Below are 26,437 nucleotides of genomic sequence, written 5' to 3' on the forward strand. Positions count from 1 at the left end.
TAAACAAGCCAGTTCCTCTTATGCATTTGTGCCTTTAAAAAATAAATGTATAAAGAAAATAGAAAATCATAGAGAAAATGCAACACGCATTTCAGCATTCAAAATGTCACCTTTTTAAAGTGTTTCTCCCAGACAGTATAGATAAAGCAGAATTCTTGGGTTATAGGAAACACAACTTTTTGTAGATATTGACAAATTATTTCCCAAAGTGGTTACACCAGCTGACCCACCCATCATTAGAATTCCTGTTTCCTCCATATTCTTAACATTTGGTATTATTAAACTTTTTTTTTTTTTTTTACCATTATGATGTATGTGAAATGGTATTTAATTGTTGCTTTGTGCTTCATTTTTTCAAAATATAAGCTTTTCTTTTTAGAAAAAAAGGTGTTTATTTAATTTGAGAGAGAGAGCACATGCACACATGTAATCAGGGGAGGCATAGACAGGGAGAGAGAGAATCCCAAGGAGACTCTGTGCTGTCAGCATAGAGCCTGATGTGGGGCTCAAACTCACAAACCATGAGATCATGATGTGAGCTGAAATCAAGAGTTGGACGCTTACTGACTGAGCCACCCAGGAATTCCCATTTTTTTTGATTACTAGAGAGATTCAATGTCTTTTCAAACACTAGTTTATTGCTTATTTTAACTTTGTTGTATAGAAAGTTTAGTTTTCATTATGGCCACATTCATTTTTTTTCTTCTGTAACTTACCTTAACTGAGAAATATTTTCCTAGTTGAGATCACAAAGTCATATTCTATTAATTTCTTCTAAGTTTTGAAGTTTGAGTTTCACATTTAGGTCTTTATTCCATTTATAATCCATATGGAATGAACTCTATATTTGTGTATAGTTTCAGGTAGGATTTTAATTTCATTTTTTTTAGGATTTTAATTTCATTTTTTCCATGTTGCAAGCCTACTGTGCCAGTATCATTTCCCAATTGACTTGTAATATCACCTCTATCGTATTCCAAGTTCCATTGCTTGCTGTGTCTGATTCTAGAATCTGAATTTTTTCCATTGAGCTATTTGTCCTTGAGTTTGTCTTTGCTTGTGGTCATTTGACAAACTTCTACTCACCTTCTTAACCTCATCCGTGTGCCCTTATTAATGTCCCTTAAGCAGAAATGATTATTTTCTCCCTATGCTTTTCTGAGTATTCCTCTATTAAGTACATATAAAATAGTATATTACTGACCAATGATTATGATCCTAAGACCTGGAGGCAAAGTAGTCTTATAGCCTTGAAGGCTCTCATCTCTGCATTCCCAAAGACTCTTGGGACCCAAGAGAGCCAACTGTCATCCATATTGAATCAGAGGATGCCATAAATCATTCACTACTTTTCTTGTATAGGCAGCTGTAATGGAGAACTATGTGAATAACATCTGTCTACCAGATCTCATTTGGACACATCACTGCTCTGGCCATTGGGAAACCCTATCTCTGCCTCCTGTGTTTAAAGAAAATGGAAAATGCCTGTTCTGCACGTTATTGTCTCTTACCTTGTGATTTACCCCTATCTTAAGCTGACAATCATTTGGACTTGGTTTCTGAAGGACAACTGCCACATTGTGACCTTGCTATTGACTGGATTTATTATCCTCAAATTGTGGTTTCTGGTTACCTTCAACTAAATGACCGCAATACACTGTATATGTGTATATACATCTCAAATTTGGGGTAATGCAGTTACAGGACTCAAATTCTGCCTTCAGACTGAACAGAGAAATCTACTTCCTTTCCTGGAGAAAACTTTAACTGATATGGAACAGTTTGGATGCTCTCATAAGAAAGTATAGTGACACACAGATCAACACGTGTGATACACAGAGAAAAATTGTTATCTGGTTCAGTTGGGAAATGGGGATGATTCTGACAATATAATATGATAGAAAGTTTTGTGTGTTTAACATACACCAATTAAGAGGTAGTGTGATATTCACTCATTCATTTATATGTTCAACAAATATTTCTGAGTATACATTATGCCTCTGTCACTGTGCGAGGCAATCCATATGTCCAAATTGAGTAGAAAAACCAGGGAACTGATGGTCAGAAGGCCTGGCTGCTAGGCTTGGCCCTACACACTACCTGGTGGTATGATTAAAGACGAGCCATTAGGTTTTCTGGGTCCCTTTCCCCATGCGAAAACAGGAGGAGGTAGATGATTTCAAAGGACTCTTCCAGACTGAACATATAGAGACTTTGAAATTTCCCACAAAACGCCAATAAACAGCAGAATAGCTGTCTCTACCTATAGAGTGCCCATTATATGGTTGTCACTATACACACCTTATTTCAACTTCTCATAACAGGTCAGATGAGGATACCGAAGCTAAGTAACACATCATAATGCACTCAAAATCACACAACTAGTAAGTCACAGAACTGAGCTAGATAGGAGTTCAGGTCCCTCTGACACCAAGCTGTAAGTGATCTATTCAGTACCATTCTGCCCGTGATGTGGTCTTTGATGCAGAATGCCTTCATGATCTTCGATCTGTCTAGAAACCTTCTTGTGAATGTACATTATCATTGATGGCATCAGACTTCTCCCTCTCCCGCTCCCTCCCTCTCTGGATGGTGAGCACAGTGAGACAAAGAGGGTGACAGGTACCTCAGCACCAGAAGAGCGATGAGGAGGAGCAGAACCACAGCTCCTGTGAGGGTGAAGACCGCAATCAACAGGGCTTGAGGGCCTGTGGCAGAAAAGGCAGTGAAAAAATGCATTAGTAAGGATCTTTGAAGAGCGAATAAAAACATTTCAAAGACTCTAGTTGTATAATCTGATTTGAGGAAAGGGAAAGGAGAAACTTTTAAAAAATATTGATCTTTTATTAATCTCTTCATTGGTAGTTCAGGTCCTGCATCTGTGGTCTCTGAAGAAAATTATCTGGAATGTGCCAGGGGAAGTGGTTTAATTCCAGCTATCCTTATAATCTGCTCACTGTACTTCTTATGGGAATCACCAAATGTTACAAGAACATAAAATAGTTTTCAGTGCAGAGATAATTTTGGTAGGAAGCCCACCTAATCTCCTTGGAACTCCTATACCTAAGGAGGACTCATAGAGAAAGAGACAACTATTTTTTAAGAACAAGCACAAATCAGAAGAAAAGTCAGTCACTGTAGAATACCAAGTGACAGTGTTGCCTGCTGGTCCTTCCCAAGCACTACCAGGTCATTGAGGGAAGTCACTGAAGAATGTAAGTGACTTTATTTATTAGAACACTAGTTGTAGGTGGAGCTGTAAGGATGGAGGGATTTAAGAGACTCACAGAAGGGTAAGTGAAACCCAGGAAAATGTGGATCTAACCCAAGGAAGCATTGAAGCAGAATCTGAATCTACAAAGGAACAAGGCTTTATTGAGAAGGACAGCAGCAATAGTAAAACTGTGCAAGAAAGTCATGGTTCATATATGCCACAATGGATTCAGTTCAAGAAGGGGAAATGGAATGGATTCTAACCAATAGACAGAGTGCTATTTAGCTTTATATAAATAATGATGAAAATGTTTACTAATTTTCAACTTTTAGAATCAAATTGTAGGTAAATGGCAGAGGGCTTCATAGAGGTACAAAACAGATATTATCAACTATGAAAAATCAAAGAGAAATACAGGAGACTCTGGGAGATAAGAAGGAGGTAGAAGGAAGGATAGGGTCACTAGTTGGGAAGCAAGAAGTTTTGTATATAGTTGATAGAATAATACTAGAGGGGCGCCTGGGTGGCGCAGTCGGTTGAGCGGCCGACTTCAGCCAGGTAACGATCTCACGGTCCGTGAGTTCGAGCCCCGCGTCGGGCTCTGGGCTGATGGCTCGGAGCCTGGAGCCTGTTTCCGATTCTGTGTCTCCCTCTTTCTCTGTCCCTCCCCCGTTCATGCTCTGTCTCTCTCTGTCCCAAAAATAAATAAAAAAATTAAAAAAAAAAATAGAATAATACTAGAAACTTACGTGTATTAATTAAAACTACAAAGGCATCCAATAAATGAATTGACAAAAAATATATAGCTATATTGAGAAAAGGTTAGAAAAAAGTAGGGCTGGTGAAGATGAACCAAATCTTTCATCAGTACAAGAAATAAACAGATAACCTCTAATATTTATAAATCAAGAAAGATATTCATATTACTTAGAAATATGCAACAAACTAAAGTCAGAAGTGATTGAGAGACCAAAGTTGACAGAGACGGGACCAGGCACACTCACTTTCCACTATGAATATCTCTACTATTGGGTTTAAAAATCACATGAATGAATTTTTCGTCACTAAAATTTTCTCCGTGCTTTTTATAAGGGGTGGTGTTGAAGAATTTATGCTTTGCTGCTAATGTAGGATGTTGCCTCTGCTTGTTATCTTGTTTTCTGCTAAGGGAAAACCTACAACAAGTGAAAATTTGAGCGCTGGATTTCTGTTCTCATCAGGGAAGAAACTGATTAGTACTCTGGATTTGGAGTTGCAGTATGGGCATGTTTGACTGTGTGAATTCTGCTTATTACTGTGATCATCACTTCCCTCACCTAGCCACCACTGCCATTGCCATCACTCTCCAATTCCACACAAAAAACGAAGTCAACACAAGAAATACAATTCTACTCATCAATGATTCTACTCATCAGTCTACTAAGATTACACATTCCCCTAGACTAGAACATGAATTGGAGGGACTAGGGGGAGCTTCCGCTGGGTCATTGCCCATCTCAATTCCTATATGCCCCCTACAGTATGAACATCTCACTGCACCATATTTAAATATACTATATACTATTTAACTATAGCAGTTGTTAATTCAACATACTTTTCAGTTTTGCTTAAGTTAGTCAAGTCACAGTATTACATTAGTTCAAAGGTCAAGCTTCTGCTGCTGTGGTTATCACATTCTATTTAATTCCATTTACAGTGAAGGTAGAATGATTTTATAAGCCCACAGTCATATGATAGTTACAAAGAATCTTAGAGTTAGTTAACAGATGTCCTGATTTGAAGGAGGAAGAAACTAACACTTGGAGAAGTAAATTGACTGAAATTAACACAGGGTGGATTAGTGCTGAGTAGAAATGAATTTATAGTTATCTCATATTGTTCCTTCTTCCTTCCTTCCTTCCTTCCTTCCTTCCTTCCTTCCTTCCTTCCCTCCCTCCCTCCCTCCCTCTCCTCCCTTCCTCCCTCCCTTCCTCCCTCCATCTCTTCTAAGGCACTAAGTTGGGCAAGCAGACATGAATAAAGAATAGACCCTACACTCACACAGTATATGGTTTAAAAAGATGTGTAAACCAATAAGTGTGATATAAATTCTATGCTAGAAGTCTGGTGGGATTTGGGAAAGATCAATGGGAAGCTAAGAAAAAGCTTAGAAAAGATGAAATTCAAATTAAATGTTGAAGATGAGTGGCTGCTTACCAGTTGTATGGAGGAGTGATACATTTTAATCAGAGCGAGTAGCATCACTGAAGACACAAGGGCACGAGGTTGCAAGACCACCTCCCACTATTTTTTTAAGGAAATAGGAGGAAGTTGAGGGAGTAGGGAAGGGATTTCAGGCAAGATGAAAGAAAGATAAGTATGGAGAAGTAAGAAGATAAATGGACATTTTGTGCTGTAATAAGTCATTTAGACTTTATTCCATGGGTAAGGTAGAGCTGCCAATTGAGTGTTAGCAATAATGCAACAATATGACTGGATCCATGCTTTCATTCTGGTGGCACTGTTGGTTAGACTAGAGGTGGGCAGGAAGCAGGACTGAAGCAGGAAGTCAGGTGGATGTTATTGTAACCCAGGAGGCAGATGATGATGGTTTAGAACATTCCCTGGCATTAAGTAAATCTTTGTAGAATGAATGAAACCATAGTGATAGTGTTATCTCAGTTGAAACATTCTGACACTTAGTTGGCAGTTGTGTACCCAGATAAAAGACCAGATGAAATCTCTTTTACTATTTGAAAGATTGAATTACTTTATTTATAAAGTTTGAAGTTAAATGTAGTAACAGTTGAGTAATGAAAAGTTCTGGCTAACTGAATTTTCTGGCTAAATGAGGATGAAGTGAAGTTGCCCAGGATGATACAATGTCCCTGTAATATGAATATTTAATGTGATGTCTCTTAGGTAAATAATGAGAGTTCTCTCAAAAATTACTTTTTGAGAAGTTGAGCATTTTATAAAGCATAGATCCTTCTATTGAATAACCCAAATACCCCAAAACTCTTAAAGAAATATATTAAAAATACAAGCTGACATTGTTACCACAGGCTATAATTAAGGGAAAAGAAAAAATAGTTGTAACTCAAAAAGTTACAAAGGAAGGAAGTAAAGAGTTGCAAAAATCCATGAGAAAAGACATACATTTTAAAAGTTAAGTGTGGTTAAACCTAGGAAGCTTGCAGATGGTTCTAGAGATAATTTTAAAAAGCTTGCTCATGAAAAGAAATCAACTTTAAAAAGCAATGATAGTATGGTTTTACTTTTTCAAGATTGCTTTGGGTATATGGGGTCTTTTCTGCTTCCACACAAATTTTAACATTGTTTGGCCTACCTCTGTAAAAAAAGCTGTTGGTATTTTGACAGCGACTGCATTAAATGTATAGACTGCTTTGGGTAGTAAAGACATTTTAACAGTATTTGTTCTTCTAATCCATGAGCATGAAATGTCTTTCCATTTCTTTGTGTCATCTTGAATTTTGTCATCAGTATTTTAGAATTTTCAGAGTACAGATCTTTCACCTCTTTGGTTAAGTTTATTCCTAGGTATCTTATCTTATTATTTTGGGTAGGATTAAAGACCTAAATGTGAGACCGGAAACCACAAGAATCCTAGAAGAGAACTCAAGCAGTAACTTCTTTGACATCAGTCATAGCAACTTCTTTCTAGATATATCTCCTGAGGCAAGGGAAACAAAAGCAAAAATAATCTATTGGGACTATATGAAAATAAAAAGCTTCTGCACAGTGAAGAAAACAATCGACAAAACTAAAAGGCAACCCTACAGAATGGGGGGTGAGTATCCAAAATATATAAAGAACTTATAAAACACCCAAAAAACAATTAATCCAATTAAAACTGGACAGAAGACACAAACAGATATTTCTCCAAAGAAGACATCCAGACGGCCAACAGACACATGAAAAGATGCTCATCATTACTTATTATCAGGGAAATGCAAATCAAAACTATAATAAGATATCACTTCACATCTGTCAGAATGACTCAAGTCAAGAGCACAAGAAACAACAAATGTTGGTGAGGATGCGGAGAAAAAGGAACACTGATGCACTGTTGGTGGGAACGCAAACAGTATGAAAACAGTATGGAGGTTCCTCAAAAAGTTAAAAATAGGACTACTTTATGATCCAGCAATCACTTTACTGGGTGTTTACCCCCCAAAATATAAGAACACTAATTCAGAGGGATACATGCAGCCTTATGTTTATTGCACCATTATTTATAAGAGCCAAGATATGAAAGCAGCCCAAATGTCCATCAATTGATGAATGGATAAAGAAGTGGTATTTTACAAAGGAATATTTAGCCATCAAAAAGAATGAAATCTTGCCATTTCAATAACATGAATGAGGCTGGAGAGTATCATGCTAAATGAAATAAGTTAAGAAAAACAAATGTCATATGCTTTCACACATATGTAGAATTTAAGAAACAAAATGAAAAAGCAAAGGGAAAAAATGAGAGAGAGAGAGAGAGAGAGAGAGAGAGAGAGAAAGAAAGAAAGAAAGAAAGAAAGAAAGAAAGAAAGAAAGAGACTCTTACTTATAGAGAATGATCTGATGGTTACCAGAGGGGAGAGACTGGGGATGGGTGAAATAGGTGATGGGGATTAAGGACAGCCCTTGTCATGATGAGCACAGGGTGATGTTGGAAGTGTGGAATTATTATACGGCACACCTGAAACTAATATAACACCGTATATTAACTGGAATCAAAATAAAAACTTTAAAAAAGAGCAATGATAACAGTAAATCTGAAGTCAGTTCGGGATTATTGTTTAGAAGAATGGGATCCCCACTTCCCACATCCTTCTTTGCTTTAGTCAACTGCATATGGCTACTGAATAAAAACACAGGGATCATTTTTAACCATATACGACTCATGGAACACAAGAGGACTAAAAATATAGCAAGAACTTTAACACAAGCAAGTGCATCAAAACACAACTTTTCTCTTTAAGTCCTATTGACCTCAGTTTCTGGTTATTAGAACAGGGCTGCGAGACAAATATTTATAGTTTATTCTTTAGTATTTAAAAATGGTAAATTAATACAGAGTCATGGGAAAAATTGGAAAATTAAGAAAAACATAAAATGGCCAAAAAAAAATTCTCCTAGGATCCTACTATTCAGAAGCTATCACTGTTAACATTTTAGCATATTTCTTTACAGTCTATTTCTAACATAGTTTTACAAAGAATAGAATCTTATTAAATAAAAATTTGTTCACTTTCCTGTTAATTTACCTTGTGAGTTTTCCCATGTCATTTAAAATTCTTTGTAAATATTTTAATTGGTTTATGATGTACCATTTATGAATGTATCACTTTTTTCTAAATTATTTTATACATTTATGAATGTATCACTTTTTCTAAATTATTTTATTAATTTTATTAATTCTAAATTATTATTATATTAATAATAAATTTAATAAAAAAATTTATTATTATTATTATTTTTTGCATCTTGGGCATAAATATTTGTCCAAATTTAAACTTTTTTCCCTAAAAATAGATTAGTAATGTGAAATTACTTACTATTTATTGTAGTAATCCTTGGCTAAGCCAGACTGTCCTGAGACTTTGTTGCCCAGGAGATACTTAGCTGACCCTATACAGTGATGCCCAATGTTATATGGTCACATCGGAAGTTGCACGGGTGAAGTTATAGTCATGTTAGGGCTTTCCATGATATTATAGGATCTCATCTTAAGTAGATGGGTAATCATCATTATAACCCAAGTATATATCCTGTGAGGAAATGGGGGGAGACTTTTGAAGCCATGCTCACTGATGACTGACGGCTGCTGGCATCATGTGTTTCTTGCTGAAATATGTATACTTTGAGTTTATTGCAGTAAAACGGAGTAAGTGGCATTAAGAATATATGTCTTTGTGTTCACTTTGCCAGTTGTTGCAACTAATTTTCTATAGGTTAATTTTTGTCAGTGATTAGGTAGGACACATATTAAAGAGAGGTATAGCTAAATTAGAATAGGGATAGCTTCAGCATTTAATTAGAACTGTAATATCATTCATTGGGAAGGGAAGTCCACATTTTACAAGCCTAGCAAATCTAATTCAGACAACAGACAAAATAAACAAAAAAATAAAAGCAGGCTAATTGTATAAACCATAGAATGTGCTTACCTTACCAGAAAACCCATTTCAGGGAAAGAAAATTCACCAAAGGATATCTTACCCTCGCCTGGGATATCATTAGGAAGTTTGTGGTTCTTCCAGATGAATGTGGGGGTTTCTTCCTTTGGAGTAGTCCTATTTACATGGGTGTCATAGGTCAATAGAACGTTGTACTGTGCCAGGGCATGAAAAAGAAGAAGGATGAACAGAAAAAGACATTTTAGAATGACTTCTGATGAGACTGTCCTGCCCATTGACATTTGAATTTCATAGTAACACTTCTCAATGAAACAAGGTAATGTTTTGCAGCCAGGAGCTTAGCTAGGTAGCATCCACTTATTGGTTCACAGCATGAAGGTAGCTTTAAGCCCCATGTGGGTCAATTATTTTGTTTCTTTATGATCATACATCGTATGAGTAACTCCTACCCAATATAGAATCTTTGCATCTTTAGAGAATTAGTTCAAGCCTCTCATTTTACGAATGTTAAAAGAGAGACCAAAAGAAATTAATGGCTAACTCTAAGTCACATGACAAGTGAAGCACCAATGTTTTCCACAATATTAAGTTGCTTTGAAAACAATATATTGAGAAAATGCACCACAGGTAAAATCCATTATCTATTTTGATATAGGTCAAGGGGCTCTGAAATAATGCTACATTTAAATTCTATCAATTACATAATTTTCAAATATCTTCTATCCTTTTGCTCTAATATGCTGTCTTGTACATGATACTAATTAGACTTCTAAAAGAAAAGGTTTTTTTTTTCAAGCAATCCACCAATGGGATATATTAATATATCCTTACAATATTGCTGCATATATTGAGTCGGTTTTGTAAAAGACATCTGAAAAATGACCATCTTTCTAAATTCAACACCATTCCCTCAAAACTTTCTGGACAAAAGTTTTATATCTTTAGAAATATACTTTTAATTTTTTTAATGTTTATTTATTTTTGACAGAGAGAGAGACAGAGCATGAGCAGTAGAAATATACTTTTAACTTGAAAGTATGATCTATAATTGCATATATTGAGGATAGTAAATATCCTAACATTTGGGTACAGTACATTGACTTTCTATTGAGGCTTTCTCTGGATATAGAATAGCTTATCTATATCTCTGTGTTTTGAGAATTAATCCCTGGTTGCCTGTATATACATATTATACAGCACAACTGCTGGCACTAGATTATTGGAAAATTCAACTAGATTTACCTTTATTGAAAAATTCAGCTAGATTTTCCTTCAGAGAGAGTAAGTGTACAGAATATTTTTTATACTGAAGAGCAGTTATGAGGATGATATAGGATCGTCATGTATTTGCTTCTCTCCAAAGGAATCATTAGGTGCAAATGACTTAGAGGGGAGTATAGTTATCTTTGTAGTTACTATAATAACTGGAGCATTGGTGACACTTTTCTAAAGGTACTCCCATGAAATGTATGTGAAATATAGCATTATATTAAAGGTTTATATAGTAACTGTAAACTATGGAGTAGTTTTCTGAAATGCCGCCCTCAAATTTCTGGTTTAACTTTCTCAATCTGGACATCTTTTCTCTAGCTTTCCATATTTCCCATTACAGATATCTTTTACAAGGGGGGGGGTCAACATATATGCCAAATGTATGACTTAAAGATGCCATAATGATCACATTGTAAAATTACATGAAAAAATGAATAACTCTTTGTCTTAGATTCCTAGTTATGTGAGGACACAATGTCTTAAAGAAAAATACTTTCTACTGACCATTTGGTTGGCTAGAACAGTGGCTTTCATAGTTTGCGATGGGCACAATTTTGGGTGACATACAGATAGGTGTTTTGATTTTAAATTAAATGCTGATCAGCCATTAATTATATTCCAGATAAGAAGCTAAGCAAGCACTGGAAACATGGAAAAGTAAGACCCATTCCCTTTCTTTAAAGAACCTACATGGGGGTGCCTGGGTGGCTCAGTTGGTTAAGCTTCTCACTCTTGATTTTGGCTCAGGTCATGATCTCATGGTTTGTGAGACTGAGCCCTATGCTGTGCTGACAGGGTGGAGCCTGTTTGAGATTCTTTCTATGAATCTCTCTGCTCCTTCCTCTGCTCCCTTTCAAAACAAATAAACTTTAAAAAATAAAGAACCTATATGTAGGTGAGGAGAAAAGATACATGTAATGTGAATAAAAACATGACATTATAGGATGGCTTGTGCCAGAAATATTGCACAATTAGTGATTTTTATGAGTTCAGATGGAGAGAACAGGGAATGTTTCATTGAAATTTTTAGCTGTGTAAATGAATAAACAATTCTTAGGACAGAAGTGTCATCCTATCATTGATATCCCATCAACAGTCTGGTATTTATATCAATATATTCTGGCTAAGTATCTTATATAGAGTCAATAGAGTATGGATATTCTAAATAAGGTCTATCGGTCAAAATGCTTAAAGAATAGTCTCAAGTAGGGCATAATTGTGAATTTGAAAAAAATAACTTGCAGATTTTTAAACACAACTTCTCTAATTCCTTTTCTATCACTTGCCTTGTAGTTATCCTTCCTCACCTAGTCACTTCACCCCAAATTCCTGATAAGAAGTCAGACATACTTTGTTGGTATCCACGGAGGTATACAGAAGCATCATAGTGTTGTCAATATCCCCACAGTTGTCCAAAGTCACAGGACCTGCATGCCCTAGGGTAAAATCAGGAAAAGTTAGAGGTTATTTTTGACTTTTTGACAGAAGGTATGAAATAGGTTCAAATTGCTCTATTTTACTGAAAGATTGTCTTAATGAGCTAATCAGAAGGAATCTCCATTGGCTCCTAGCCCTGAGATCTCTGATGGATATTTATTTTAATGTTTATTGATTTGAGAGAGAGAGAGAGGTGGGGGAGGGGGAGAGAGAAAGAAAGCATGAGCAGAGGAGGGGCAGAGAAAGAGAACCCCAGGCAGGCTCCATGCTGTCAGCACAGAGCCCAATGTGGTGCATGAACTCAAAAACCATGCGATCATGACCTGAGCTGAAATCAAGAGTTGGATGCTTAACCGACTGAGCCACCCAGGCACCCCTCTCTGATGGATATTTTTGAGAGAAATGCTAATTAGTATTTAGTTAGAAGGGAATTTTTTTTCATTGCATTTAGGATGAAATAAAATATAATCAGCCAATAAATCCTTCTAATTATTAGTGAAAAGCTTTTGCTAAGAATATTTACTAAAGTAGTGAAAATTTCTCATATACCATGTGATTTCCTGTATTATCACATTATTAACTTCACATGTCCAGTTTTCAACAAAAATATCACAAGGCATAGTAGGAAACTGAAAAGTGTGGCCCAAATCAAAAGAAAAAATAAATAAGCCAGCAGAAACTAACTCTGAAAAAGACCTGATGGTGGATTTAATAGACAAATGCTTTAAAACACTTGTCTTAAAGATGTTCAAAGAATTTAAGGAAGAGATACATAAATCCAGGAGAATAATGTATGAACAAAATGGAAATAGCAATAAAGAGAAGGAAAACCTAAAAAGGAAACCAAAAGCAAATCCCAAAACTGAAAAGTACAATCACTGTAATGAAAAATTCACTAAGGAAATTCAAATGCAGATCTGAGCAGGTAGAAGAAAGAATCAGTGAACTTGAAGACAGGACAATGAAAATTATTAAGTCTACAGAACAGAAAAAAAAATTGAAATGAACAGAGCCTAAGGGACCTGTGCAACACCATCAAACAGACCACCATATGCATTGTGGAAGTGCCAGAAGAAGAAGAAGAGAGAGAAAGGGGTAGAGAAAGGGGTAGAGTCTAATCAAACTGACAAAAGCCAAAGACAGAATTTTGAAAGCAGCAAGAGAGAAGTGATTTATCACATCCAAGAGATACTCAATAAGGTTTTTAGCAGACTTCTCATTAGATGCTTTGAAGGCCAGAAGGTAGTGGGCTGATCAAAATGCCAAAAGAAAACCTTTCATCCAAGAATCCTTTATCCAATGAATCTGTCTGTCAAAAGTGAGGGTGAAAGTAAGACATCCCAAGATAAACAAAAGAGTTTGTAACCACTAGAACTTGATCTGCAAGAAATGTTAAAGGGAGTCCCATAGGTTGAAATGAAAGGACACTGTACAATAACTCAAAGCCATATGAAGAAATAAAGATCTCAATAAATGCAAATGCATGGGCAATTATAACATTTAGCATTATTATAACAATGGTGTGTAATTCCACTTTTTATTTTCTACATGATTTAAGGGATGAATGTGTTTTTAAAAATTAGTCCCCAAACTAGCATTATTATAACTGGTTTATAACGCTACATTTTGTTTTTGACATAATTTAGGACACTAATGCTTAAAATATCCACAGTTTATATTTTTGGACACACATGTATAAAGATGTAATTTTGCAACATCAATGTCTGAAAAAGGTGGGGATGGAAGTATTAAAGCTATAGAGTTTTTTTCAAACTTTATGTATTTATTTTTAGAGAGAGAGAGAGAGAGAGAGAGCACTCAAGCTGGAGAGGGGCAGAAAGAGAGGGAGAGAGAGAATTCCAAGCAGGCTCTGTGCTGTCAGCACAGAGCCCGATGTGGGGCTCGACCCTACAAACTGTCAGATCATGACCCAAGCCGAAATCAAGAGTTAGATGCTTAACTGACTGAGCCACCCAGGTACCCCTAAAACTGTAGAGTTTTTTAAAAATGTGATTGAAGTTAAACTGGTATAAAGTCAAATTAGAATGTAATAATCTTAGAGTGTTAACCATAATACCTATGGCAACCACAAAGGAAATAGTTAAAGAATATAAATAAAAAAATAAGACAGGAATTCAAACATTTCACTACAAAATAAATCAACTAAACACAGAAGAAGAAAATAATGCAGAAAATGAGAAACAAAAAAAAAAAAAAACAAATGAGAAACAAAAAAACAAACAAATCTCTTCTTCTCAGTAATTACTTTAAATATAAAATAGATTTTATTTTGATTGGAGAATCAAAGATAGAGATTTGAAGACTGTATTTTTAAAAAAATGATTCTATATGATATCTATAAAAGACTCATTTTAGATCCAAAAACATAAATAGTTTGAAAGAGAAACAATGGAAAAGGATATTCTATGCAAATAGTAACTGAAAGAGAGTGGCGGTGGATATACTAATATCAGACAAAATAGACTTTAAGTTAAAAATTTTATAAGAGAAAAAGGATAGTGTATATTAATAAAGGTTTCAATACAGCAAGAAGATATAACAATTATAAACATCTATGCACTTAATAACAGACTACCAATATACATGAAGCAAAAATTGGCAGAATTGAACAAAGAAATGGACAGTTCTACAATAATAGTTGAAAATTTCAATACTCCACTTTTTAAAAAATTTGTTTATTTTGAGAGAGAGGGAAGGAGGGGCAGAGATAGAGGGAGAAAGAGAATCCCAAGCAGGCTCTGCACTGTCATCACAGAGCCCAGTGTAGGGCTTGGACACACAAACTGTGAGATCATGAACTGAAGTGAAATCAAAAGTCAGACGCTTAACTGACTGAGCCACCCAGGTGCCCCTCAATATTCCACTTTCAATGGTGGATAGAATAACAAGACAAAAGAAGTTTGGAAATAGAAGACTTGAACAAATACATCAACTAGATCCAATAGACAAACACAGAACAATATAATACACATTGTCTACCCGACAATAGAATACACATTATTCTTAAATGCACATAAGGCATTTTCCAGGATAGATCATATGTTAGGCCACGATTAAGTCTGAATAGATTTAAAGCGATAGATGTTTTACAAAATATCTTCTCTGACCATAAAGTCAGACTTCAATAATAGAAGGAAAGCTGGAAAATTCACCAATTTGTGGACATAAAAAAATCACTCTCTTAAACAATTAATGGATCAAAGAAGAAATCACAAAGGAAAAGTTTGAAAACCTAAAGACAAATACAAATGAAAACATAAAATACCAAAGCTATGGGACACAGCAAGAGCAGTGCTAAGGGGGGAATTTATAGATGTAAATGTTCACACTAAAAAACAAAAACATATGCAAATCAAAAATCTAACTTTACAACTTAAGAAACCAGAAAAAGAAGAACAAACTTAACCCAAAGCTAGCAGAAGGAAGGAAATTATAAAGATTAAAGTAGAGGTAAATGAAATGCAGAAGAGAAAAACAACAGAAAAAAGTCAATGAAACTAAAAGTTGGTTCTTCAAAAACAGCAACAAAATTGACAAACTTTTAGCTAAGTAGATAAGAAAATGACTCAAATTACGAAAATAAAACATGAAAGTTGGGGACCTTATCAATTCTACAAAAAAAAAATTATTATAAGCAATTCTATAGCAACAAATTGGATACCTTAGATTAAATGGGCAAATTTCTAGAAACATAAAACTTACCATGACTAAACCATGAAGAAATAGAAAATTTGAATAGATCTATAAGTAGTAAGGAGATTGAATCAGTAATCAAAAATCTCCTGACCAAACAGAAAAAAAAAAATCTGGATCTAATTGCTTTATTGATCAATTCTACAAACATTTAAAGAATAATTAACACCAATACTTCTCAAATTCAAACTTAAAAAAAAAAAACCTGAAGAGGAGGAAACATTCCCTAACTCATTCTATATGGCCAGATATCTGATATCAAAGCCAGAAAATGACACTAAGAAAAGAAAACTATATCAATATTCCTAATAAACACTGATTTAAAAGTCCTCAACAAAATACTGGCAAACAGAATTCAGCAGCATATTAAAAGAAATATACACTAGGACCAAGTAAGATTTATTCCTTGAATGCAAGGATAGCTCAACATATAAAAGTTGAGAAAGTTGATATATTATATTGATAATATACCACAAATAACAGAATGAAGGAAAAAATGCATGACCTTATCAATCTGATGAAAAGAAAGCATTTTACAAAATTAAATACTTTTCATGATAAAACATAACAAACTAGGAATAGAAGGAAACTATCTCAACATAATAAAATCCATCTATGAAGAACCTATAACCACATCATACTTGATGGTGACAGACTGAAAGCTTTTCCTGTAAGATCAGGAACAAAGCAAGGATTCCCATTCTTGCCACTTTTATTAAACGTAGTACTAGAATACCTAGCCAGAGCACTTAGGCAAGAAAGAAAGAAATATAAGTATCCAAATTGGAAAGGAAGAAGTGAAGTTATCTCTAATCACAGATGATAAGACCTTATATGTTGAAAATTTTCAATATTCCACAAAAAACTGTTAAAACTAATAAAAGAGCAAAGTAGCAGGATAAAAAGTCAACAGTCAAAACTCAGTTGCATTTTTATACAGTAACAATGAACATTCAGAAAAGGATATTAAGAATACAATTCCAGTGGCAGTTACAGGCTTCCATTTATGGAATGAATAGGTCATACCGAAAAACGATACAGGAAATATAGTCAATGTATAGTCAAAGGTATAGAGAATATGGTCATTGGTACTGTAATAGCGTTGTATGGTAACAGATGGTAGGCATACTTGTGGCAAGCATAGCATAAAGTATAGACTTGTGGAATCACCATGTTATATGGCTGAAACTAAGGTAACATTGTGTGTCAACTATACTTCAATAAAAAAGAATACAATTCCATTTATGATAGTATCAAAAAGAATAAAATACTTAAGAATTTACTTAACCAAGGTGAAAGACTTGTACAAAAAAAAACCTCCAAAACATTTCTGCAAAAAATTAAATATAAATAAATGGAAACTTCCCATGTTTATGTAATAGAAGAATTAATATCATTAAGAAATCGGTATTACCCAAAGCAGCCTATAAATTTAATGCAATCCCTGTCAAAATCTCAATAATTTTTTTTGCAGAAATAGGAAAAGCCATCTTAAAATTCATATGGAATTTCAAGAGATGCTAAATAGCCAAAACAATTGAAAAAGAAGAACAAAGCTGAAGGACTCACGTCTTAATGTCAAAACTTACTACAAAGCTACAGTAATCAATAGTATGGTATTGGCATAAACTCGGATGTATACACAAATGGAATGGAATAGGATGTTCAGAAATAAACCCTTACATATATGGTCAAATAATTTTCACTAAGGGTGACAAGACCATTCAATGGGGGGAAAGAGTCTTTTCAGCAAATGGTGCTGGGAAAATTAGATATCCACATAGCTCAAAATCCATCCTGACTTAAATGTAAGGCCTACAACTATAAAACTTAGAAGAAAACACAGAGCAAAAGTTTCATGACATTAGATTTGGCAGTGATTTCTTAGATATGATACCAAAGGCAAAGGCAACCAGTGAAAAATTAGGCACACTGGACTTCATGAAGATTTAAAAACTTTGTGCATGAAGACATTATCAACAGAGTAAAAAGGCAACTCACAATATAGGAGAAAATATTTGCAAATCATATATCTGATTCACTATTAATAGCTAGACAAAAAAAAAACAATTCAAAAAGGAGCAAAAAGACTGAAGAGACAATTTCTAAAGAACATATGCAAACATACACATTATCAACAGAGTAAAAAGGCATCTCACAAAATAGGAGAAAATATTTGCAAATCATACATCTGATTAGCTATTAATATCCAGACAAAAAACCCAAACAATTCAATTCAAAAAGGGGCAAAGGACTGAAGACACATTTTCTAAAGAACATATACAAATGGCCAATAAGGCCAATAAGCACATGAAAAGGTGCTTGATATTGCTAATCATTAGGGAAATGTAAATCAAAATTACAATAAGATGCTACTTCACACTCAGGAACATGTGTTGGGAGCTTTGGGATGGTGTTGTTATGAGAGGTTATGGTAGTTTGAGTGGTGACACAGGGTCCCAGATCCCTAAATGATAGAAAGGAGATATGGAAGGACCAAAATCAAATGGCAGAGATTTCTCTTCTCCCTAGTCTCTAAGCATTTTCGGGACATCACTGCCCAAAATGCCCTGTGATGAGCCTGTTATAAATACAAAGTCCAAGCCATTTGCCCTTTCTTTGGGATTGAAAAATTCTGAAATCCTAAAGCATCACCTGGGGTCCAAGATATTGAGAACAGCAACCCCAAAATTTATGCAGTGATGTTTGCCTCCAAGTTCAAAGTTATTTAGCTGTTGATCCATCTATTGCCAAACCCCCTCTTTGTTTCCCTAAGTCCATCCACAAAGCCCATATTTCTCCAGCTTTCTGTAAAGTGTAAGTTTTGTTGCTGTTGTTTGCTCTTAGGAGACCAGTACCTTCAAAAGTGAGGTTCTTGAAGGCATGAGCAAATTTGGGGGTGGTAATAGCTTCTCCATTTTCAAGAAATATCTTCAGCATGTGTCCAAAGAGCAAGATTCCATTCAAGTAGGCAAGAGCAAAGCCATTTTTTGCCTGAATGAGAAAGAAAAATCTTTTGAGTCCCAAAAAAGAGATTCTGGTCTTGAACCTGGAACAAAACATTCTTGGGGTCAGCAGAGTAACCGGAAAGGTAAAGGCATATTAGGAGAATTATAGGGATGGTAGTAAAAGTAATCTTTTGGAAAATATGTCCTTGAACCAGGGTTCTTTTATTATCCTTGTGTCAAAATTTTGCATTTCCTTGGGATCAATAAACCTGAAACACTTCCTTTAGGGAGGTACTTCCTTCCCATGATGGTGAAATCTATTATTTCAACCAGGAAGAAAAACAGACAACATTTTCATAATTCTTATGGGATTTTATACAGAAAAAAATGCTTGCTTGTACTTTAATGTTTTCACAGAGAGTAAAAGAGAACAACAGTAAAAACAATTCCCTGCCCTTCAGTACCCTGAATAGAACAGGAAGAGTTTTGATTGGATACCAATGAACCTGCTTTGGAAACGATTCTCGACAGTTGCAATCTTCACAGAGTTGGGCTATGGATTAAAAGTCTTGTGCCCCCTGAGACTAAGTGAATTCTGTCAGCTTGGGCATTTTGGACTGTCCACCTGTTAAGAATCACACTTTCAACAGAGCCTAGAAGCTGCGTGAGTGATATCTGAATATTACACACAGAAGTGCATTTGCTGGAAAATATAAAGAGAAAAAATAAAACGCCTCTCATTGGTTTCAGTGTCTTTTGCTGAAATCATCATTTGATGAGATAAAAAGAATCCAGTTAAGACCCAATCCCCGGGGGGTCTGGGTGGCTCAGTAGGTTAAGCATCCGACTTTGGCTCAGGTTATGATCTCGTGGTCCATGAGTTCAAGCCCTGCATCAGGCTCTGTGTTGACAGCTCAGAGTCTGGAGCCTGCTTCAGATTCTGTGTCTCCCTCTCTCTCTTCTCCCCACTCTGCTTATGCTCTGTCTCTGTCTCTCTCAAAAATTAAAATAAAGATTAAAAAAAATTTAAAAAAACCCCCAACTTCCAAAGTGGTTGCAGCTCCAAATTTTTGCAGCATTGTGAAAAAGAGGGTTTAGAATTTCTAGTCTAGGAAAAAACCGTTGTACTCCCCAAGGTACCCAACTTCCCTTATAGCTCTTCAGGTCTGGCCCATGGCTTGCCATCCCAAGGTTGTTCAGGGTCCTCGGGACTGCTTCTTCCCTCTTCTTCCCAGTCCTAACCTGCTCTCAACTGACTCTGAGGGCAGAATACATTTGATGAATTTAATCAAGCTAAGGTATAGTGACTGACAAGGCCTAATGGAGTATTAGGGTCAGGGGCCCCTGTATTATAATAAGGTGGCCATGATTTAATGTCCAATTGGAGGTTTTCTTTTCTTTTTTTCTTCCTTTCTTTCTTTCTTTCTCTCTTTCTTTCTTTCTTTCTTTCTTGCTTTCTTGCTTTCTTTCTTTCTTTTTTTTCTGGAATCAGTGCTAAACCAGATGAAATGCTGGATAAGAGGAATAAACATGACTCTCCTGGACAAATTTAAACAATGGCCAACTTAATTATAATAGAGGACAATGTCTTAACCTAGGAATATATATCTTTAAAGGTAGAATTTTGATATCGGCCCCAGCGGAAAGTTGCTTTAGGTACATTGTTTAGTTTCTACCTTCCCTAAGTTAGTGGGGCTTCTTCCTGTCTTCCCACATTGTCACTTCCATTCCAATATTACAGAGTGTGCATTGTTGTGCTGGTCCAAAGCCCAGCACAGTGACCTATAGTAAGAGAGGTTTTTGTTTGTTTGTTTGTTTGTTTGTTTGTTTTAATTAAAAAAATTTTTTTAAATGTTTTTATTTATTTTTGAGACAGAGAGAGGCAGAGCATGAGCAAGGGAGGGGCAGAGAGAGAGGGAGACACAGAATCCGAAGCAGGCTCCAGGCTCTGCGCTGTCAGCACAGAGCCCAACGCGGGGCTTGAACTCACAGACTGTGAGATCATGACCTGAGCCGAAGCCGGACGCTTAACCGACTGAGCCACCCAGGCGCCCCTATAGTAAGAGTTTTAATATCAGTAATCCTGCTATTGCATGTAGTTGGTCTCAGTTAATATCTGTTGAGTGAATGAGAGTAAAAAAAAAAATTGCTTACTTTAGAATTTGGGTCCTACATAGGAGAATAATATATTACCCTTGACAAAGAAAAGAATAGTATATACCCATGAAACTTACCCATGATAAACTTTTGGAGAAAGAGCTATTTGAGGTGGAATTCTCAGGATGCAATGTCAGGACAAGGACATTTTTCATATAGTCTGGGGCGGTGACATTATCCGCAAAGTATACGTTACTGTATTAAGAAGCACAAGTTCCTCATGAAAATTAGGTTCCTCCAAAACCAGATATGGAGCTTCCACAATTCCCACAAACTATAGCATCAGCCTAGAAATAGTTTAAAACATTTTTTTCCAGTAGCCTGAAAAACTTTCTGCTTTCCCCCAGATAGGTTTATTTTCTCCTAACATGCTAAGTTGAGTAAGAGGGCTTAGGCAGCTGTCATTCACATACACAAGTGGAAAGGAAGATCAGAACACAGATACCTCTTTGAAGGAGTTTTTTAGGCTCTGGACATGCGAGCTAGGGCTCACTTTCAAGGCTTACTGACCTTTGGTTTATGTGTGGAGTCTTTCTTTTCTTTAAGAAAGACTAAACATTTTCTCTAACACTGTCAGCTCCTTGATAATAGTGTATTGATCCTCGTATCCTCAGCTCCTAGGTGATATTTGGCACATTGTGGACCCTCAATACTGTCTGAGATTGTGCTGCAAGTCGTATGGTTTCTAAGCTTCCAAATCATTTGAATGTTTTAATATGCAAAGAATCTAACATGTTGGAACTGCTATAACTAAGATGACCATCATTTACTATTCAAACGGTAGGTGAACACATCTATGCACTGAGGACTAGGTTGAATATTTTCCTCATATTATCACATCTAATCCTAAGAGCACTCCTATGAAGTGAGTATCTTTATTCTCAGTTTACAAATGAGAAGATTTAATCTCAAGATTAAGTAATACCCAAGAGTCAAATGAACCACAAGTGTCAGAATTAGAATTTGAGACCAAGTTATGTCTATTTTCAAATGAAGCTCATGATCTACCAAAAACATAGCCAGGTGTCCTTAAAGACCAGTGACAAAGGAAGGCCTACACTTTTGCCCTGGGTTGAGGATTCGCTGATAGTAAAATCACACCAGCTTGGCTACATTGAGAACTCCTACCACAGAGCAAAGCAACTGCCAGAGCAGCTGTCGATGTGGTTGTAGGAGTGAAATGTTGATAACTTTGTCCTCTTTCCTGTATTTTGCAACTAAAAGGCTAAGTTGATTGATAAGACTATCTTAGTGAACAAATAGTAGTCAAACAGACCTGCAGTCCCTATGTTTCCTTCCTCTTAACACTGTGACACGTACATTTAGTGTGGGTGAAATGACTAGGCAAATATGGGAAATATGCAGTGCAGTAACATTGTCTAGGCTAAGTACAGACAGGTAATGATTAATGGTGCAGGCAGATAAGTGATGTCATACGATCTAGCTGATGGGGCAAGAAGCACAGGTGTACCGGTGACAACTTCTATAAGTTTAATCTGACTCAGATACTACCTTGGCAAGGTTTGTAGGGTCTCCAACCATATTAGAAGATGAGTGGTAAAATATAACACTGCATATTATTTATATTTGAATTTAAAAAATAAAAATTGAGAAAGAAAGAAAGAAAGAAAGAACAGTATCTCTGTACTACATTTATGTTTTAAAGAAAAAAGAAAGAAAGAAAGTATCTATCCTCCAGAATTTTCTCTCCTTTGCTCTAGAGAATTACAGAGAATAAAATTGCCACCCATGACTAAACCACACAGGGCAGAGAAGCAGTCATTTAATTGGAACTTTCCTCTTACAAAGGTGGCAAAGGATAAGTCATCTAGGATCAAAGGCCATTAGCAAAAGAAAGCAGAGATATGTCCCACATTCCTGAAAATAATGCTATTGGATTGGGTTATTAGTTGATTTATCACGGCCTGGAAAGACCTTAAAATCAGGCTGGGGACCAAGATCCTTGTAGATGAATGGACATGTAGATTTAACGGGTCATGAAATTTCTGTATTTAGACATGATAGTGATATCAAAGATATGCATATCTGCTAAGGTTACAATCAATTAAACAAAAATGAGGCTGTGATGCAAGAATGAAACTTGATCATACCGAATCCCATGTAAGTCAGTGCAAAACCAGAGAAAAGAGAATGTCTCTTCTGGAAATCCTGGGAGTATTTCCTTTCTGAAAAGAGAATTCTTTCCAATATTACACCTACTTGAATAGATCCACTAGAATAATCACAATATCTTCAGCCACTGCCCGGTCACCCTTGAGGGAGTTGATCGTGTCTGGTGTACCACACACAACAATCACTAGAGAAGAGACAGCAAAACAAGGAGAGAAATACACAATGGTCTACATTCAAACACATGGGAACCAGGCGCCTGAATCTGAACCCAGTAAGTCTGTGCTACATTTATGTTTCAAGGTTAACACCAATTCCTCAATTACTCTCTCCCTTGCTTTTTTCCGTTTACAGTCATAGAGTCTGAGTAGAGCTGCATGGAATCTTAAAAAGAATCCTCTAGTCCATTCCCTTAACTTTATTGATTTAAAGAGCCTGGAAGACAAGATGTTAAAGGGTTAAAGAACTAGTAGATGGCAGAGCCCTAATATGCAAGTTTATGAATCCAGCTCAGTGTTTATTCCATTATACCAGGTTACAGGAGTTACATAAACTATTTTCATTGATAAGTGCACCTCACCAATTGTTAAGTGCTTCAAAAAGTTATAGAAAAATTAATGGGTGAATTTATGTCATGTTCCTGAACAAGCCCATGTTCCTTGGGCTTTGCTTGTAGCTTCTTAACTCAGAACTCAGTCTTAGTGATTTCAGTGGCAGGGTTCAATCTGTTCTGTGAGCTCTCGTACTCATTGGAATCAGATTTCCCAAATGCATGACTCTATGAGAAAGAGGAGTTGGGGTACATTGGATTTTTTTATATACTATGTTGTCCAATAAACTCCTTAGAGACATGAATACTTCTTTTTAGGGACATCTATACTTCTTTCTCCCCACATCTTGCCAATGATTTGTACATGGAGGGTTCTGATTATGGCAAATACTTAAATAATGACAGTAGATGATGATTTGAGTGATGCTAGGAATTCTTACCACACAAGCACGTTCCCTCATAAGAAATGTCCATAGTTGATCCCTTTGCTTCTGATTTATTCTTATTTGTAAAGAGAATTCTTGGAAAGTGAAACAAATCACCTCACAGCTTAGTGAGCATGATTTTATCCCACATTTGACCTGTCACTGGGAGATCACTAGGCATGTGGGATATACATTAGAGGAAAATGAGATGATATGCTAACCTTGTAGTTTTGCTTTAGGCCAGATAATCAGTAAACATATCCTCTTGGTCATCAGGGGACCAGGGTTCAGAATGTGTGAGGATTAGTCATAAATCCAATAATAGATTAGATTGAGGTGAATTTAAAAAGCAGTTTATCGGGGCACCTGGGTGGCTCAGTCTGTTAAGCGTCCGACTTCAGCTCAGGTCATGATCTCACAGTCCGTGAGTTTGAGCCCCTCATCGGGCTCTGTGCTGATGGCTCAGAGCCTGGAGACTGCTCCAGATTCTGTGTCTCCCTCCCTCTCTCTCTGCCCCTCCCCTGCTCATGCTCTCTCTCTGTCTCAAAAATAAATTTAAAAAAACATTAAAAAATAAATAAATAAAAAGCAGTTTATCGATGGTGGGTCATGATATCATTTTGGTTTATACAAGCTAGACTTTAGCATCATTATTACTTTCATGATGCTAATGTATTTATTCAACACTACTTTTCTCCTTTCTCTCATAGGAAAAGGTTTTAATTGGCAGAAGGACCAATATAATGGAGTTGCATGCAACTGCCGATCTCCCCAGATAAACAAAATATATAGAGGTAATGATGATAACTCTGTACTCGTAGATTTGGCAAAATGACTCTTAAAGATGTAGTAGTTGTGAGGAAGAAGTTGGCAAAAAATTATCTCCATGTCCCCTTACCATTGCTTTTCCTGTTCTGGTTCATTAAGATATCCTGAAACTGGTCATTTCCCCTCAACATATCCTTGAAGCTAAGTTCCTGAGAAAAATAGGAAACTCCAGCCTCCAGAGCATTGAGGTACCTAGAACAGAGAAAAGAGAAACTCTAAGAAACAAGTTTGGTTTCTGCATGACCTTCCATGTTGTTTGCTCATTGTTTACAGATCTGTTGTGGGACTTGTTCATCTAAACTTCATTTCCACAATCAACGCAACCGATGATACACATCATGATATCAATAGTTTGGATGGTGGGATCTAGTTTGGTAAAGATATAAGGATAAGTTTTAGGGCATCTTCATGTATATATACAAATAGGAGACATTTGGTGGGTTGTTTATAATAGCTTCCTGCTATCTGCAGAAGGAAGGCTACTTTGTTCTATAAACCCCATTATCACAGATAAGTTGAAACCTTTGAGTCGACAGTGCAAAAATTCAGAGTTGATAGGAATCATTTATCTTCCCAATGAAATGGACCTTTATGGGCTCTAAGCTTACCTCGAAATTTCCAGGATGAGGCCTTAAGGTTGACTTTTTAGGTCCCTAGATGTGCATTCCCAGTGGTACCCTTACTATTCCACATACTTCGGTGGAGAGAGACTGCAGAAGCAAGCACCATCGTGGTGGTGTAGACAGTAACACAACCAAAAGATTCCTTCTGCCACCTGTGCTGGAGTTGTGTGAACCTTGTAATTTTATTTTAGCAATGGTGCCTGATATCCTGCTCTCCTCCCGCTCCACTTATTCCTCTGAGCGATCGTGAGACAAATTATTTCTAACTAGCTGTAGGTATTGGCAGAATGCATATTCTCTGGTATCACATCTTTCACAGTAATGTGAAAGCAGTAACCATTGTTTTTCACTTTCCTTATCTGTAAAATGGAACTTGTACTTGTTTTCCTTTCTTTAGAGGATTTACTATAGGGGATCAATAAAAGTAATGTGAAAGTACTTTGAAAGCTAGAGTGCTGCAAATGTGATACATGTTGATTGTATTTATACCATGTTTCCTTTGGCCCTTTTGCGTTTATTTGTGTGTTAGAAAGTGGGCTGGTGTCCATTCCCAGTGCTGCTTCAGATGGAAGGTGCATCTGATAATAACCGGATGGCCTGCCAGGATTCTGTGGCCTCTCTCTATGGCAAGTACCAGAAGCATATTAATGGTCCTGCTCACCAGAAACAGTCCTCAGTCTCGGTGCCATTTTTGAAAACATACGCAGTGTTCCAAGAAAAATTTTTGAATGGCAAATTATTGGCCTTCCAAAAGTTAACCAAGAAGTATATCAGCTTCCTAGCTGGAGACAGCAGCCTGGTTAAAGTCTCTTTGTAGTCACAAGATAATCCAAAACTCCCAGCTGAAATCATGGGATAGTTCAAATCTGTGTCAAGGCTATGCCAAGAAGTGAGAAAGAAACAAACATCAGGATTAACTTCAGTAGCACAAATACAATCCCTCTTTAAACTGTTTCAAACTGTTTCCTGTGGTTGGTTATAAGCGGTAAGAATGAAATAGGGTCA

General features: G+C 36.2%; 1 protein-coding gene across 1 annotated transcript in view; it reads right to left on the reverse strand.

Annotated features, from left to right (window-relative positions):
* The window catches only part of GUCY2C (guanylate cyclase 2C), a 68,686-nt gene that overhangs the window by 31,598 nt on the left and 10,651 nt on the right, over positions 1-26,437 (reverse strand). The window contains exons 4-11 of the mRNA XM_042945866.1: positions 26,094-26,309; positions 24,880-25,001; positions 23,097-23,193; positions 20,954-21,071; positions 18,630-18,765; positions 11,971-12,056; positions 9,431-9,542; positions 2,627-2,708 (exon numbers count right to left, since the gene is read on the reverse strand). Coding sequence (XP_042801800.1) covers positions 2,627-2,708; positions 9,431-9,542; positions 11,971-12,056; positions 18,630-18,765; positions 20,954-21,071; positions 23,097-23,193; positions 24,880-25,001; positions 26,094-26,309 — 969 coding nt within the window. The remainder of the gene's footprint in view (positions 1-2,626; positions 2,709-9,430; positions 9,543-11,970; positions 12,057-18,629; positions 18,766-20,953; positions 21,072-23,096; positions 23,194-24,879; positions 25,002-26,093; positions 26,310-26,437) is intronic.

Source organism: Panthera leo, chromosome B4, assembly GCF_018350215.1.
Source record: "Panthera leo isolate Ple1 chromosome B4, P.leo_Ple1_pat1.1, whole genome shotgun sequence".
Lineage (NCBI taxonomy): Eukaryota > Metazoa > Chordata > Mammalia > Carnivora > Felidae > Panthera > Panthera leo.